The 17,654-nt window shown below is 46.0% G+C and overlaps 2 protein-coding genes across 3 annotated transcripts in view; one reads left to right on the top strand and one right to left on the bottom strand.

The window, feature by feature from the left end:
- Positions 1-1,227, top strand: part of LOC115076619 (fatty acid amide hydrolase-like) — a 55,341-nt gene extending 54,114 nt beyond the window's left edge. For both annotated transcript variants that reach the window (XM_029578266.1, XM_029578265.1), the window contains one exon: positions 565-1,227. In XM_029578266.1, coding sequence (XP_029434126.1) covers positions 565-613 — 49 coding nt within the window. In that variant the 3' untranslated portion in view covers positions 614-1,227. The remainder of the gene's footprint in view (positions 1-564) is intronic.
- A 2,845-nt stretch (positions 1,228-4,072) lies between these two features.
- TMEM39A (transmembrane protein 39A) overlaps positions 4,073-17,654 on the bottom strand; it is a 77,652-nt gene continuing 64,070 nt past the window's right edge. The window contains exon 9 of the mRNA XM_029578653.1: positions 4,073-4,699. Coding sequence (XP_029434513.1) covers positions 4,466-4,699 — 234 coding nt within the window. The 3' untranslated portion in view covers positions 4,073-4,465. The remainder of the gene's footprint in view (positions 4,700-17,654) is intronic.

Here is a 17,654-nt window from a genome sequence, read left to right as displayed (position 1 = left end):
GCTTAGAGCGTAAATGTTCTCCACTTCCTTAGCCTATGGTCGGGTTTGAGGCTAAGAAAGGAGACCTGATAATTTCCTTTTCTTTAATGAAGATATGTTAATGCACCTTCCCGCCCTTGGATGCCAGATAGTGGTGCTATTGTCCTCCTGAGTGGCTGCATTTCTGGAGATTATTGGTGTCAGATCCAGTCCCTAGATAAGTGATATTACATTTGTCTGAGCTCAATGTTTTCCTGTTAAGAGTGCTTGAAAGGTTGTCTGCTAATAGTTATGATCATGTATTGTTTAGTTGGCCACAGTTGGCTTTTACGGGCTGTCAGTGCAAGGGTAAATATACTGTGACGTCAGCTTTGCTCCGTCTCCATCTGGTGGTAGAGGTGCATAACCCATTGGTCATGGATTAATCTGTCTTCATTAAAGAAAATGAAATTATCAGGTAAGTAGTAATTTCTCATTTTATATCTTAAAACCCTAATGTTCACATTATTTATCTTAAAATCAGGTAGCAACCCTCCTTCATATCAGTTTAAGTATTAATGCTAACATAGCTCTCCCTTCTTGCAGATTATGGCTAAATGGTGGGATGAAGCAGTTCTCTTCCAGGTTGGATTGAAGATAGAACAGTTCCGGGCAGGCACCAGAAAGCCCCAGGTCTTCTATGATATTCTGTCTTGAGCAGAGCAAGTCACAGCACGGCTTTACTAGATCACCCCTACCTGCTATTTGCCACTGACTGTAGGTCACAATTTTTCAAATATGTCAAAAGAGAAAACAGATTAACAGGTAGTTTGTGGACATAGTATTAATTTATGGGGGCAGTTGTTGTGCCTTAGCAACCATAATTATTTAAAAAATACTCTGTGATACAAAAACACTTTTTAAAATGTGTACTGTAAAACAGCCCCTCTTCAAAGTAGGTATTCGCAGGGTAGATTGGTTTTCAGGATATCCACAATGAATATGTATGAGGTATTTCTGCATGCACTGCCTCCACTGTATGCAAATATCTCATGCATATTCATTGTGGATATCCAAAAACACAAATTAGTTTGTGGTATTCTAGTACTGGCGTTGCCTGCCCCGTCCTAGAATGTAACGAAACTTGTCCTCAGAACACTGTCTTGTATATTTCCATGCAAAATGTAGTCTTAAATTCAGAAAAATAACTTGGTGGTGTTATGCCTGGCCTTTCTATAAGATGAATAAAAGAGTGTCTTGCATTAAGGACATGAGCTGTATTCATTTTAGACTTAAATAAATTCATCACTGCTCACAGAAACTTAATTCAGGTCTTGGACTCCCACCAGTACAAAAATCCAAGGCCCCTGCTGATGCCAGATGTCTGGTCATTAACCCCTTCTTACAATGAGTTTGTTTTTGGAAGCAGATTGTTATAAAGTAACCTTTTTTAATGCAGAAAGTGACAAGCTACTTTCAAGCAAGTCCATGTACCTACTTCACACAACTGCTCACAAGACAGCAAGTCTTTTTCTATCAGAAATTGATGCGTGCCTTAAGAGATTGGTGGGGCTTTTGTTGGTTAGTTCTACCCTGCACCTACTGGCATGAGGCAAAGTCTAGTAACACCTATATGAGAGGAAGCCAATAATAAAGTGTTTGCTTACCTGTAAATGGGGCTTGCTGTAGACAGTAGGATGAATTAACCATGACACCTGACGGTACCAAACTGCCCCAGCTCTCAGCGCTCTGTAAAGCTTTATTGAGCATGTGTGGGAGCTCCTCAGCATACTGCCCCTCGAGGTGGGCAGATTAGCATAGCTAACTTATACTCCTGTCTACAGAGACCAATGTGTTCTGGTAAGCAAACTTTTGCCTTTGACAGGCAGGGCTGAATTAGCCATGACATATGGGAAGTCTCGAGCTGAGAGTTGCATAGCAGATGAATTCCTGAAAAAATCACCACCCCTTAGAAGCTCCCATGCTGCCCTCAGCCTGCCAGTATTCTATCTCCAACAGAGATGGTAGGCAAGCAGATTCCATTCACCGAGCTGAGGCCTGGTTAGGCTGATGGTAAAGGTTTTAGAATTAGGGCTGTTCCTGCGGTGAAAGTCTGGTTCTTTCTTCCCCAGTGGAGCATAGACCCGGGCCAGGGGCTACAACTAAGGTCTGTGACTAGCCTTTTCTTCCCACAACTCTTTTCCCTTTCTTGTTCCCCTTTTTGAGATCTATCCTCCAAAAGTGTTTGATTTTTTTTTTAATTTTCCCTTGCCTGCTGCTCTTTGGTCTAGCTCCAGGGAATATAGTTTAAAAAACCAAAACAAGGGCACTTAAGGAGCATAGGTTAGGAGGTTGCAGCAGAGGAAAGACTGCAATGCTCTAGTTTGGGGTTTTTTTTTCTGTCGATTAAGGATCCCCTCCGCATCTGATAACTCAGAATCAGGTTACCCTGCGCCATCTGAACCTCCGGACTTGGATGTTGAGCGCCTAGTCCTTCAGCCCTTGGCTCGCTCGGACAGTGTCGCCCAGGTACTGGTAACTTCCAGGAAGCCTTACAAGTTAAAGTGGAAGAGATTCTCAGTGTGGTGTGCGGGTCATGGATTAGATCCATTTACTTGCCCACTTTCTGAGGCCGCATTTAAAGCCACCTCGGTCAGAGTCCATCTGTGCTTACCATATCGGTTTAGCCTATCGTGAGTCGCATCATGCGGAGTTGGCTACTCTTATTTTACTGTTTTGCTCGTTTTTTGCTATGTTACAAGACTGAAGGGGGACCTCACGTGGACTTGCGGATAGTGGCAGGCTCAATGTGCCTTTTAAAGCTTTAGAAACTTTGACAAAAGTTTTCCATGCCGGGCTCCATCTGAGGATGTCACCCACATGAGAGGACTAACATCTTGCTGTCCTAGGAGGACACCTGTTACAGGTGAGCAACTGCGCTTTCTTCAAACGGTTCTGAAAGTGGGGAATTGGATAAAATGTAACACAGGTGCAGGGGCCAGTTAAGTACAATTTTTGCCATTTTTAAAGAAATTATAATATTTTTGTATAATCATTAAATAACTATCTTCTTGAAGTAGGTGGGAACTGGAAAATATGTTAAGTGCTTTCACACAATGCGGGAGAGATTGTGAATTATGATATGAGCATAGCCATTTATTTATTTTTAAAAGTTTGTAGTTATGGATGTGGCACCTTTTGGGCATAATTTTGTCTTCCTTCCTTTTTGAAATGTTTTGTTTTTTTTAATAGTATAATCCTACCATGCCATACAATCCCTAAATTACCAAGAGGCAGGGCACAGCCGATGCATGAAAGATACTGCCAAGAGCTAGTGACTGACCCTGGAAAGGAACATTGCTGTTAAATAATTTGCTGAGGGTGAGGTTTATAACTCCCTACAGCTAGTGAAGTTACTGACAACTTATGCCCTGCCTTTCACAGCTGCAGCTCCTTGACAATGGCAAGAGCTTTGAAGCCAGGGAGAGCATTAACAAAGTAAATACCTCACCTAAGCCAGCAGGGACCATTGCCATAAACCATCCAAACAGTCACTTGGGATTAACACCTTCTACACCACCCAGAATCTGCCATGTTACTTAGATTGTAAATCATGGGGGAAGGCAATTTCGAAAAGATTTTAACCAGGCAGCTAAGCAGTTAGCCAGGGTAACGTCAAGAGCTGTAAACTGACCGCCTTCACCCTGCTATAAAACACCATCGGTACTTTTACCAGTGCTGCAACAGGGTGGGAGCATGGGGTAGGCAGAGCCAGCAGACAGGGATTTCATTCTGAAGCCTCCACCTGTGTGATCCACAGCATCTGCCAGCTGGGCCTGAATTTTCAAACAAACTCCATAAGGGAGTTTTTCTTTAAAAATCACCTTGCAGGTCTGCAGTCATTCTTAAAAGAGAGACCCCCTCTACTCCCCCCAAAAATCATTTGCATTAAAACAGTCAAGGGAGGAGGTGGTAGCTTGTTCTCTCTACTTCAGGATGTCCTTATCCAGGAGAAGATGAATGTGAACAGTTGACAAGTTACGCAGACCACTCCCCAATGGATTGGACAGCAGGAGAAGGAATGAATCTTACTGATCAGCCAAACACAAGCGTCTGTACGAAATTCTCATTGTTTTTATTGTTGCCCTTTTCTCAGTGCTATTAAACACGGGCAGATGGCACAGAAACTCCATGAGAATGAGCGGAGTGGCCACAGAGACCAAGTGCACAGTCCCCATGGCTTCACTTTCATGATATAAATATATGTGTGCGTACAAGTGTATACACACATACATAGATATACGCACACATTTATATGTATATAAAATAACACCTGGTTTTATAAACGGAAAGACACTTAGAGCCTCCCCCGCCCCACAAAAAATGGTATACAAAATATATCTTAAATATTTATAAACATTGCAAGAAAAAAATAGAACTGTATGAAAATATTTTTTCTGACTTCTGTTTTTCACCCATACCTTCCCTCTCATTGGGCCTATTGGCTTTAATGGGGCTTGAGTCCATAGCTGTTGAGTGAGTAGGAGTAGGCCCTACCCAGTACTATCCTGTCCCGGAGAAGCTTGAATAAGACATAGTAGTTGCAGAAAAGGATGAGAGCCATGGAAAGCGTGTGGTTCCATTTCTCCGAGCGCAGCAACGAGTAGAGCTGGTAGAAGACCAGGCTGCCCTCCATCAGGATGAGTAGGTTCAGCAGCCGTAATGGTCGGTGGAACAGGAACTGCAAGGGATGGAGCGAGAGAAAACTTTTACTTGCAATTAGTGTTCTCTGTGAACAGCAGGATGAACAGTGCTTACACGTAGGGTGATGTCATTGCATGGCAGCATATAGGAAGAGAATAGACTTGTTGGCTAGAAAGCTTTGTACACATGCAGTAGTCACTGCACTAAGCAGCCCATGTCAAAGCTAACAGCATAGAGTAAAGAGTTGATTAAACCAGCGCTTCTCAACCGCTGTGTCACGTCTCCCAGTATCCCACTGCCTGTAGCACTTCCCTTTTCCCAGCCCCCACGGGCCAATTGGAAGCCTCCTTTCTTCCTACCCCCATTGCCCAATGGGAAACCTTCATTCTGCCTGCCCCCGCGCAGGCCAATCTGAAACCTTCGCCCTTCTACCTACCAGTGGGAGTAGGAAGAAGGGAGGAAGCCTTTGATTGGCCGGTGAGGCAGGCATCGCCTAGCCCAGGGGTGGGATGGGAGAAATAGCAGTTTCGAACTCCGACCAAGCAAGGCCACCACAGCCCGTGGCGGCCAAGAGGAAACCTCACCCCGACCGAGGCCACCACGGGAGCCCATTCCCGTGGAGGCACAAAAAGAAGGCCCACTGGAGTAAAGCCGCGGTGGAACTGGAGCCCATCCCTGCAGTGAAGAATACATTTTTGGTGAGAGCGGGTGTGTGTGTGTGTGAATGGGTGCCTGGGTGAGAGCTTGTGCGTGTGGGCGTGAATGGGTGCCTGGGTGAGAGCTGGTGCGTGTGGGTGCTTGGGTGAGAGCTGGTGTGAATGGGTGCCTAAGTAAGAGCTTGTGTCTGTGGGTGTGAATGAATGCATGGGTGAGAGCTTGTGGGTGTGGATGGGTGCTTGGGTGAGTTCTTATGTGTGGGTATGAATGGAAGCCTGGGTGAGAGCTTGTGTCTGCTGGTGTGAATGGGTGCTTGGGTGAGAGCTTGTGTGTTTGGGTGTGAATGGATGCATGGGTGAGAGCGTGTGTGTGTGTGTCAGGGTGAGAGCTGGTGTGAATGGGTGATTGGGCGAGAGCTTGGGTGTGTGGGCATGAATGGAAGCCTGGGTGAGAACTTGTGTGTGTGGGCGTGAATGGGTGAGAGCTTGTGTGTGTGGGTGTGAATGGAAGCCTGGGTGAGAGCTGGTGTGAATGGGTGCTTGGGTGAGAGCTTGTGTGTGTAGATGTGAATGGAAGCCTGGGTAAGAGCTGGTGTGAATGGGTGCGAGAACATTTGTGTGTGATCGAGAGCTTGTATATAAGAGACCATGAGTGTGATTGAGAGAGAGACTGGTCAGGAAGATGACTGGTGTGAGAGAGACAGAGACTGATCGTGGGGTCTAATTGAAGGTGTATGTATGAGTGACTGGTTGTGAGCGCTAAGGAAGAGAACTGTGAGGACAGAGCTTCGGCAGCCCTTGCTGCTTCTGGTGAGTGCAATTGGCCTGGAAGGGAAAGGAGTAGGAGAGTTGCTGGAGAGGGTAAGTAAAGGTGGCTTTTTAAAATTTATTTTTCTTGATTGACTGCCATTTTAATTATTGGGTATTATTCAATGTCTGCTGTTTTTGAAATATTTTATTGATATTTGGACATGTTTTAATAATTTTTTATGAGTTTTTAATTGTTGGATATTATTCTGTTCAGCAGCTGTTTTGTAACATTTTTGGTATAGCTTTACAATTATTTCTTTGTGGGGCTCTATAGCAGCTTGGCTTATTCTGTTTTCCCAATAGGCAATGTATTAGTGTTTAGGGCCTGGTTTAATAGTTGTATTTCTTAGATAGGATTGTTACTTTATTTATTTAAAGGTTTTTTTTTTACCGACATTTGTAGGTACATCTGTTTTAGTGTGTTCCATAATACAGGTGTAACTTTGTGCGGGTTAGTTTGTGTGCATTATTGCAAATCCTGAGAGTCTGTTAGGTGCTATATTTCTCTTTCCATTTCTCCAGGTTCACACTGCATTCAGAGTGGCTTTTTTTGTTTTCCATTCCAGTGTCTGTCTCCATATTTATAATTTGAGGTTTTTCTGTACTTGGTGAAGGGTGTGTGACAGAGGTGAGGTATCTTACTAGCATGTAGGCATTTGTATCAATCTTATTTGTTGTGTTTTCTCAATAGGATATGCATTAGTGGTAAATTACTGTCTTTTCATAAGGAAGGCTAATTTGCCTGGTAGTAAAAGGAGTTTGTTTTGCTTTTACTGGGATGTCATCAGAACCAGAATATCTTTTTTTGTATGGCGAGTTGTACAGGGTAATGCCCTAGATCTGCTCTGCACTCATTGCTGGGGGTTGAGGGGATTCCTGTGGATGCAGAGTGCATGTTTACATTTAGCCCCGTAATGATCACATGTTCAGTGTGTCACGCTTGTGAGAACCATCTGTCAGGTGTGTCCCGGCCAAAGAAAGGTTGAGAACCACTGGATTAAACTCTAACAGTCCCTCCCACCTCCCCATAATCTTGCTGTCTACAAAGAACACTAGTTGCAACTCTGTTACCTCCATGGACAAGCAGGCTGAACAGTCCCACATTTGAAGAGTCCCAAGCTAAGGGTTGTCTTGATGTTCCCTTCAATCAACCCTCCCCAAGACAACAGTTAGTCTTTAGGCAATAGTGTACAGTGAATTCCGCATGACTGCCGTACAAATTTCTTGAAGAGCGACTGACCCAATGTACGCTATGAGAATGTGATCATTTTTAACTGTTCCCTGTATGAGAATTTGTTCAGGGCTCTGAGGTCTAGAATGGGATGTAAATTTCAGGATTATGTACCACCTGGAGTAGAACCCTGGCCCTCTTTCCCCAGATAAAGTAGTGCAGTTGCCACGTTAGTCCACTTGCATGCACAATAGGGTGGCCCCAACTGGGACCTTCATGCTGATTAAAGCAGAGATTTCGGCTATTAAGACTTCATAGTCCTGTTGGATCCACCTCTTTGGAGGTCCATTTGGTGGGACTTCTTTGAATTTTAGTCTGTACCACTGCATTACCAGGGGAAGGACTCAGGAGTCTGGCATTGCCTGGGAACACAAATGGGCGAAATGTGTCAGTCTGCCATCCACTCCCTTCCGTTCAACCCAGGCCACAGTCACTGTAGGATGTCAAAAATGGTTTTGGCCGCATATTCAAGTCTGGTGATTTTGGCTTGTGATCACATGGCACTTGGTTTTGTTGCTGGTTTGCTCTCAATTGAAAAGGCACTGTACAGTGCTTATGATAGTAATACTGTCCCTTCTGAAAAAAGGAGCCGAAACTATTTTGCAGGAATCTACGCTATTTGCAGCACAGTACAATGGTCCTTTATAAGGTTCTTTATCTCCTTACCCTCAAAATAGACTTCACCCAAGCAGGGTACATTAGCAAACCTGTCATGCATATTCATCTTCACAGAGCTATCCAACACACTGCAATGGATAGTGCTGATCCCTTAGTAATTGTGTCAAAGTTGTCAAATTCTGTACCTTGAGAGATTAGAGTAAGGATATTGTGACATTTTGTACCTTAAGCTCAAAACCTCGTGAAGTTTCTCCCCTCTCTTCTCCAGAATACTGCATCTTTAGCAGCTGTTCCCAGAACGTACCAGGATCAATCCAGAGAAGTGGGTTGTGCATCCCTACCAGCAGATGAAGTCAGAGAACAAAGCTTTGAGCACTGCCATATATACTAGTGCCACCTGCAGTCCCTCAGTATTTCTCTAACTCCAGCAGATGGCAGAGATGCACTCCTGCAGTTTTTTTTATTTGATTTTACATTTTTCAGTACTTAGCGGAATTTTTTGTCCTTTTCTAACGATCGCTTCCTGAGGTGTTAGGCACTGTCGTGGGCCATCCCTCAGTGGAAGCCGGGCATCCTGGGGATTGGATATCCCTGCCAGGGGTTTCGCCCGCTCCGGGTCCGTGTGTGCAGGCCAGGGGTTCCTGGTTACGCTACACTTGACACTGCTGCAGCTGCTCCCTTTATCCCGGCCAGAGCTTCTTCTGTTAGTAAAGTTTTAAAAAAAAGAAAGAAAGTTCAACAAGAGGAAAGTGTTTCTTTGGGGCTCCAGTCTGAGAGAACGGCTCTGAGGTAAGGAGTCTGTATGGGAGGCTTTCAGCTTCATTTCCCTTCGGCTCCCGGAGTTCCGGGTTGCCGCGGAAGGGAAAGGGTGAGTGTAATTTTTAATACTCCGGTCTGTTTTTGTGTGGCGTGGCGGCATTTTCTGACGGGGAGTGGCTTGGTTGGCTGCGGCCTGACTGCACGAGCGTTTTTTTTTTTTTTTTTACTTAGACCATGCTTGATTTTTGACATTTTTTTCCGGCTCAGAGGTTCCATAAGTGGTGTGGCCATTGCGGCCTTTCTTCCTCCCCCTTCAGCCACATGGCGGCGCGATTGCAGGGATGCGACTGTGCTCTAAATTGATGGCCTGCTGTGTGTGTGGCACGGCTCTGGATACGGCCCTGTTATGCCCCGAATGTGCTGAGAAGGCAGGGAAATTATCGGAACCGGAAAGCCCCGCCTCCGGGGACTTCCCGGTCCTCCCGGACCTGGAATCGCAGGAGGAGGATCCCCCTCCCATTTTGGCTCCTATAGGGGAGGATCTCCCGGGAGGAGCGAGCGCTGCGCCTCCAGTAGTTTCTCTGGAAGGGGAGGGGGCTCCAGAGGGGTTTTCCACGGAGTTTATTTTACTCATGCACGAGGCCTTTTTGGCCCTCAAACGCACAGCGGCGAAGAGACCCGGGATCATGGGGGACCTTGATCATCCTCCGGAGAATAAGGCCACTGATCCTGGGCATTGCCCTATGGATCAGGGACAACCAGGTAAGGTGAGCATTCAGAGGCCACTAGTGGGTGCCGGATCAGCTCCGCCTGCGGGAACAGGTGCAGGTAAGGACCCGGATCAGGCGGATGTGGATACTGATGACTCAGATATTCCCGATACCCCGCCAACAGAGGGTGACAATCCCAGTGTGATCCATTTATTCAAGAGAGATGAACTATGTCCCCTTATTCCTCAGGTCCTAGAGGTCCTGGGCATTAAGGTGTCTCAGGAGGAGTCAGACAATGAAGGGGTTAATTCCGACCTTGACTGTATCCGGGGGCCCACGACGTCTTTTCCGCTACCAAAGAAAGTCCGCAAACTGGAAACCCGGGAGTGGGAAACTCTGGATGCCGGTCTGAAGGTAGGCAGAGCAATGGCTAAGATATATCCCCTGTTGTCGGACATCTTAGACCTTTTGAAGATCCCTAAGGTGGATGCTGCGGTCTCAGCGGTCACTAAGAAGACTATCATCTCGGTCGCTGAGGCAGCCGCCCTTAAGGACATGCAGGACCGAAAGCTGGAGATCTAGTTGAAACGGGCATGTGAGGTGGCAGCGCTGAGTCTTCGAGCCAGTTTAATGCAGAGAGCATGGCTGTATTGGATCCAGGAAGCGGCGACCGGTTCCGGAACTAGCGGTGGAGGCGCGTTACAGTCCACTCGGTTGGAAGCAGGTATTGCCTTCGTGGTGGGTGCCCTGAATGATCTGGTGAGGACCTCGGCGAGAGGTATGGTCACCATGGTGTCAGCGAGGCATCTCCTCTGGCTGAGGAACTGGGTGGCGGATTTGTCATCTAAGTCCCAGTTATGCAACCTGCCCTTTAAGGGCAAGCTTCTGTTTGGAGAGGAACTGGATCAGTTGGTAAAATTGCTGGCAGAATCCAAGGGCAATCAGTTACCAGAAGATAATCGTCCAAAAAGGCCTTTCCTCCCAGACCTCATTTCTGGGACACGCGTTGATACAGGCCTAGCAGATACTCGGCGACGTCCGTGTCGAAAGCCAGCTACGGGACCCCAGCAGTCCTTTCGTGGGGGTCGCCATCCTGGCAGGGACCCGGGACACCTAGGTGCAGGAAGCACCAAATCCTCCCAATGAAGCCATGAGCACCCATTCCGTCGTCAAAGTTGTCTGCGGCAGATTGTCCAACTTTTACACGTAATGGGCAAGGATTACCTCAGACCAGTGCGTGTTAGAGGTCATCAGAGAGGGGTATGCCTTGGAATTCTCACGGCCGGTCCCAGAGGTGTTTGTGGAATCTCGCGTGACCTCGCGCTGCAAACACGAGGTGATCCAGGGGACCTTGCAACGACTTCTCGACCTCAAAGCTATTGTTCAGGTTCCAGAGACGCAGCAAGGCAGGGGCTGTTACTCGATTTACTTTGTGGTGCCAAAAAAAGGAGGGCACGTTTCGTCCCATTCTCGATCTGCAGAAAGTGAACCGTTGTCTCTGAATCCCTCGTTTTCGGATGGAAAACACTACGGATGACCTCAAGGTTGGCAAATCTCCAGGGTTAGACGGGTATACCGCGAAATTTTACAAGACGTTTGTGAATGAACTCATGCCACCCTTAACTAAGATGTTTAATTCTTTGAGGGACGGTGGGGTTATATCTCAGTCGGCTAATACAGCGGGCATTACCATATTGGCCAAGGCAGGACGTGATCCGTCCTTGTGCGGGTCGTACCGCCCAATCTCCCTTATTAATTTGGATTTAAAACTATTGGCCAAAATCTTAGCGGAGAGACTGAAGGGAGTAGTGTCTGATCTTATAAGCCCGGATCAGGCCGGGTTCATCCCGGGCCGGATGGCTTCGGATAACGTGCGGAAAGCAATAGATTTCATCTGGTGGGCTCGCATGGAGAAGGTGCCAGCTTTATTATTAACAATCGATGCTGAAAAAGCATTCGACTTAGTGCACTGGCCTTATCTCTTCCATCTCTTAAAGTCGATGCATTTTGGTCCTAATTTTATTCAATGGATTTCCAAATTATACGACTCCCCACTGGCATGTCTCAAGGTGAATGGTGGATACTCGGCTCCATTTCAAGTACAAAGGGGTACTCGTCAAGGGTGTCCTCTATCACCACTCCTCTTTGCACTCTTCTTAGAGCCATTTGCCATTAGTATACGAAATAATCCACGGATACAAGGCATGCACATAGATAATCTTTCATCTAAAATGGCCCTTTTCGCCGACGATATTCTATTTTCTGTAACTAACCCTGATAAATCCTTGCCGGAGATAGTATTGGAAATCTCTAAATTTAGCTCTGTGTCCGGCTTTAAAATAAATTGGGATAAGTCGGAGATACTAAATTTATCAGTTTTACCAGTCCAAGTGGAGGTTTTAAAGTCGACTTATGCGTTCAAATGGGCCTCTAAAAAGATAAAGTACTTGGGAATATACCTTGGCAGTCTTGAGGATCTTTTTCATCTTAATTATACCCCATTATTGACAAAAATCTTTCAAGAATTAGAAGAATGGGATAGATATCACATATCGTGGCTCGGCAGAATAGCCGTTCTGAAAATGAATATTCTCCCACGCTTGCTATATTTGTTTCAGACTCTCCCCATACAGGTTCCTAACCGAGACTTGTTAAGATGGCAGCGTAGATTTCTGAAATATATATGGAAAGGTAAAAAACCCAGGGTCTCTAGGAAAATTTTATACCTATCTAAAGGTCAAGGGGGCCTAGGTGTACCGAACTTACTGTGGTATCATGCTGCTGCTCATCTTCGCGCCATTGTTGACTGGCATAAAAAGCCTGTGGATAAAGCTTGGGTAAAAATGGAACAAGCTATGTTGGGACGAATGCCTCTTTCAGCTCTCATCTGGCAGCCCAAAGTTTCCTGGCTGGCACTATCCAGGACTCCTTTGCCCACGCAGACTACACTTGGGATCTGGGATAGGTGGAGACGGAGATTCCTGGGTTCCAGGATTTATACTACCCAGACTTATTTATTTCACAATAAGTTTTTTTCACCTGGGATCCCAAACCAGGCTTTTTCCCATTGGAAGGCCAGGCAAATAGTTACTATTTCCCAGGTGTGGGGCTCTCAAGGGATGTCTACTTTCGAGGATTTACGGGCTAAATATGACCTTCCACCCCAAGAATTGTACCATTATCTACAACTAAAGCACTTTCTGCTGTCCTACCCAATGCGTGATAGCTTGTTGCAAGGGATCACCTTTTTTGAGGGGTTGTGCATGGGGGCTAATAAGATATCAAAAATTCTATCCAAGTTATACAGGTTTCTGAATGCGGATATGTCTGATCCACCTCACTTTATTGAATCTTGGGAACAGGACCTTGGTCTAAAGGGTGATGTGGAAAGTTGGCAAGAAGTATTTAAGACTGTTGGCAAAGGCTTGATAGCAGCTTCACTGATTGAGAACTGTTATAAAATGGTTTACCGATGGCATTATAGTCCCCTACAATTAAATAGCTTTTATCCTGGCTTGTCTAGGAAATGTTGGAAACAATGTACTCAAGAGGGTTCGTATATGCATATGTGGTGGACCTGTCCCTATATCCAACAGCTATGGCAGCAGATATTTGCATGGCTTTCGGAGATAGGCTTTTCTAATGTCTCTTTCTCTGCTAGTCAAGTTCTGCTCAATGTATCCGAATCCTTAATGGTTTTTTCCAGGACAAGTATTGAATATTATATTTTTGTGGCCACCCGTTGCATCATAGCTAAATATTGGGGATCCCCCACTGTCCCTACGTTGTCTGAGGTGCAAGCCAAAGTTTCCTTAATCTATAGACTGAGCAAAATTACTGCATGTAAAAATAAGAAGGTTCGTGCTTTTTATACAGTCTGGGAACCATATGACATCTGGAAGACACGGGGGGGACTGGGAGTATCCGTGTCGGGTTAGTTCCTTGTCATTTTCTGGCAAGTGTTTACACAGACTGTGCAGAGAGTACGGATTGCATATGAAGCCTTGTTGTCCCTGCATTTTTAAACCATTTTTATACTGTGATCTTTGCTTATATGAGCTAGGGAAGGGGGTTGGGGAGGTCATGGGGTTCTATTACTGAAAAGTGATGCATTTCCATACAGGTACTAGATGATTATAGTGTATTCAGTCATGATTGGTTTTCCTAGAATTCTAGGCTTGTCTTAAACATTAGTGGTCCTTAGTTTCGCTGTTCAATCTATGTACTTCTTATTTTATAATGATGGAACCACTCAATTGTTGTTTTCTTTGTACTGTTTTATTGCATCACAATAAACACATTTAATTGGGAAAAAAAAAAGGAAAACACTACGGATGGTGATGGCAGCGGTGCGGACAGGGGAATTTCTAGCATCCCTGGATCTCACTGAAGCATATCTTCATATCCCCATAAGGCCCAGTCACCAGAAGTTTCTGCGTTTCAAGGTGTTGGGACAACACTTCCAATTTCGAACCCTTCCTTTTGGCCTCGCAACGGCTCGAACGTTCACAAAGGTAATGGTGGTAGGGGCAGCATTCCTGCGCAAGGAGGGGATATTGGTTCACCCGTACCTGGATGCCTGGTTGCTTTGCGCAAAATCATGGGAGGACTGCGAGAGATCGTTGCGCATGGTGATGTTCACATTGATGACCCGGCCCAGGGACTGCAATGTCCAGAAGAGTCACTTGGAACCCACAAAGGTGTTGACTTACCTCGGAGCCCGATTCGATACCATATCGCCCAGTTGGACCTCATGGCAAAGCGGATGAATGCCAAACCGGAACATTTCTTCAGTCGGCGAAAAGAGCAGGGCTCGGTGGGCATAGATGCCCTCGTGTGTCCCTGGCCCACGGGAATTCTGTTGTATGCCTTTCCCCCCTGGCCTCTCATAGGTCTGCTTCTCCATCGCACAGAACTTCAGCCGGGCCAAGTGGTTCTCGTGGCTCCGGAGTGGCCATGTCGTCCGTGGTTCACGGATCTAGTGCGGCTAGCGCTCGATGGCCCCTTGCAGCTGGCTCATCTGCCGTGTCTGCTTCGACAGGGGCCCATATTTTCGGATCAGAAGGATCACTTCTCTCTCGCGGCTTGGCTTTTGAGAGGAGACGTTTACGCTTGAGGGGCTATTCCGAGCAGGTCATCTCCACCCTTCTTCAGGCGGGACACCCGGCTACCTCTATGGCTTATGTGCGCGTCTGGAGACTTTTTGAGGCGTGGTGCAGTCAATGGACTTGCGACCCTCTTTCAGTTGGGGTTCCTCAAATTCTCTATTTTCTTCAGCAGGGGCTTTCTAAGGGACTGGCGTTCAATTCCCTTCGGGTACAGGTGGCGGCTCTGGGTGCCTTGCGGGGACGGTTCAATGGTTGTTCCTTGGCAGCTCACCCAGACATTGCTCGTTTTCTTAAAGGAGTTAAGCATCTGCAGCCTCCCGTCCGCCCAGTATGCCTGGATTGGAGTCTACATTTAGTTCTCTGGGTCCTTTGTGGTGCCCCTTTCGAACCTCTTAGCGGATCTTCTCTGAAAGATCTGACCTTAAAGACTGTGTTTCTGGTGTCTATTTGCTCGGCTTGCCGAATTTCTGAGCTGCAGGTGCTGTCGTGTCGGGATCCATTTCTACGTATCTCTGCGGATAGGGTGTCTTTGCGGACAGTCCCGTCCTTCGTCCCTAAGGTGGTTTCCTCATTTCACGTAAATCAGACGGTGGAACTTCCTGGGTTTCCACATTGGTCTAGAGACTCTCCTCAGGACAGTGACCTTCATCTCTTGGACGTGCGCCGGGCCTTAATGCACTAACTGGAGGTTACCAATGACTTCGCCGATCTGACCATTTGTTCATCCTGTTCGGGGGAGGGGTCCGAAGAAAGGAGACAAAGCGTCTAAAGCGACCCTTGCTAGGTGGATTAAAGAGGCCATTTGTTCGGCGTACATTGCCCGTGGATGGCAGGTTCCTTTGGGTTTAAGGGCTCACTCCACTAGAGTCCAGGCTACTTCCTGGGCAGAGTGTCAGCTTTTGTCGCCTCAGGAGATCTGTAGGGTGGCGGTGTGGTCTTTTATTCACACTTTCACGAGGCATTATCGATTGGATGTCAAGGCGTCTGACGAGTCGTCCTTCAGGGAGAGTGTGCTGATTACGGGTCTTTCGGGGGCCCGCCCAGTATAAGGTGGCTTGGGTACATCCCACTTCTCTGGACTGATCCTGGTACGTACTGGGAAAAGAAAATTGGTTCTTACCTGCTAATTTTCGTTCCTGTAGTACCAAGGATCAGTCCAGAGGCCCACCCCTTATTTCAGATTCCGAAAGACTGTGTTGGCTACCGTTGGCCGATATTGTTGCCTGAAGCATTTCTTGAAGCTCCTTTTTGGCAGAACGGTTTGATGGAGCAGTTATGCACGGTTGAGTTAGTTATTTTTTGTCTAGAGCAGAGGGGTAGTAGGGTTTTTGATGTTTGCTATCTCTTGCTCCTTAGTTCTGTTAGCCTGAGCTTGGGTACAGGACAATACTGAGGGACTGCAGGTGGCACTCTAGTATATATGGCAGTACCCAAAGCTTTGTTCTCTGACTTTATCTGCTGGTAGGGATGCACAACCCACTTCTCTGGCCTGATCCTTGGTACTACAGGAACGAAAATCAGTAGGTAAGAACCAATTTTCTTATAGGAAGATATATGCCTGCTGATGGCACAGCCAAATGGAATAGTTTCTGGGCAAAGAAACCCAGCAGCCGCTAGTCCTTGCCTGGTTAAGTTGAGACATGGTTTCTCCCACCACACGAAGTGGTGAAGCAGTTGAGTATTGTTAAACCTCAGTATAGATTTATAATAGTCATTTGATATTCCACATTTTTCCCCACAAGTGGCCTCAAGGATTACAAAACAAGTTTTCACCATAAATTACAGTACATTGGTTGCAGCTCATTTATAATCACGCTTGAATCAAATTTACAATGGCTAGCATTGAGAGGCCAGTGTGTATAACTTATTTCTTGACAGGTAGAAAAGTCGGAAGGACTAGCACTCTTAAGGGAAGATGGGGCCAAAGAACCATGCTTTAGCTTTTTCCTAAAAGTGAAATAAAATGGCTGGAGGCATAGGAGTGGCAGTAACTTGTTAAACTGAGAGTGTGAAGTCTTGTACAGGATACTCTAGCTGAAGCTAGAGGAGGGAAGGAGAGAGCCATTTGGGAGGATAGGAGTTCTCCAATGGGAGTGTAGGGGAAAAGCAGTTGAGAGAGATATTCAAGGGCTCGCTTAGTACTTTCAACTGGAAGCTAGCGAGGCTGGTGTAGTATTGGATTTATGTAGTTGGTTGCTTTGGCCCCTACCAAGATTCTAGTGGCCATATTCTGTAGAAGCTGGAGGCGCTTCAGATTGGATTGTGAGATGCCGTTAGAGAGAGTTATAGTAGCCTTCAGCTGGTGATTGATTCATGTATCATGGTAACAAGATCGCATTTATGAAAATAGCTGTGCAGATGCATATAGGAAGGCCTTACCACCCTTAGAGATAAGAGTTTCCTTTGTGAGATTCTGATCCAAGTTCAGGTCCTAGGCTTCGTACTGATGTCTTAGGCTGCAAGAGGGTGCCAGTCACTGAAGGTAAGGATTGAAAGGGATGACTTGAGCCAAATCTTATACTTTGCATCCACCCTGTTTACTATAAGTTGGGAAGCAATTAGCACCTCCCAATTTTTCAATTGTAGGACCTTAAGAATTTGGTGAACTGGCATGGCCACAAGCTCCAGAGGATGTTACAATATTGGAAGATGCCTAGCATTAAAGCTATAGGCGCTGCTTCCTCTTCAATGTCATAAGAAAAAGCCAGTGACATATGATAAAGAGCAGAATAGTTGTGTACAAAGTTCCCTCAAATATTTGAAAGATACTATGCGCAAAAATATAATTTTTCTGCAACTTTTTATAAGCCAAGTTCAAATTAAGAACATAAGACATTGGCATACTGGGTCAGACCAAGGGCTCATCAAGCCCAGTATCTTGTTTCCAACAGTGGCCAATCCAGGCTACAAGTACCTTGCAAGTACTAAAACATTAAATAGAGCCCATGCTACTAATGCCAGTAATAAGTAGTGGCTGTTCCCTAAGTCAATTTGGTTAATAGCAATTTATGGACTTCTCATCCAGAAACTTATCCAAACATTTTTTATCCCAGCTATGCTAAAAGTGGCTTAACCACATCCTCTGGCAATGAATGCCAGA

This window comes from Rhinatrema bivittatum, chromosome 15 (assembly GCF_901001135.1).
Source record: "Rhinatrema bivittatum chromosome 15, aRhiBiv1.1, whole genome shotgun sequence".
Taxonomy (NCBI): Eukaryota; Metazoa; Chordata; class Amphibia; order Gymnophiona; family Rhinatrematidae; genus Rhinatrema; species Rhinatrema bivittatum.
This window is presented reverse-complemented; position numbering and strand designations above follow the sequence as displayed.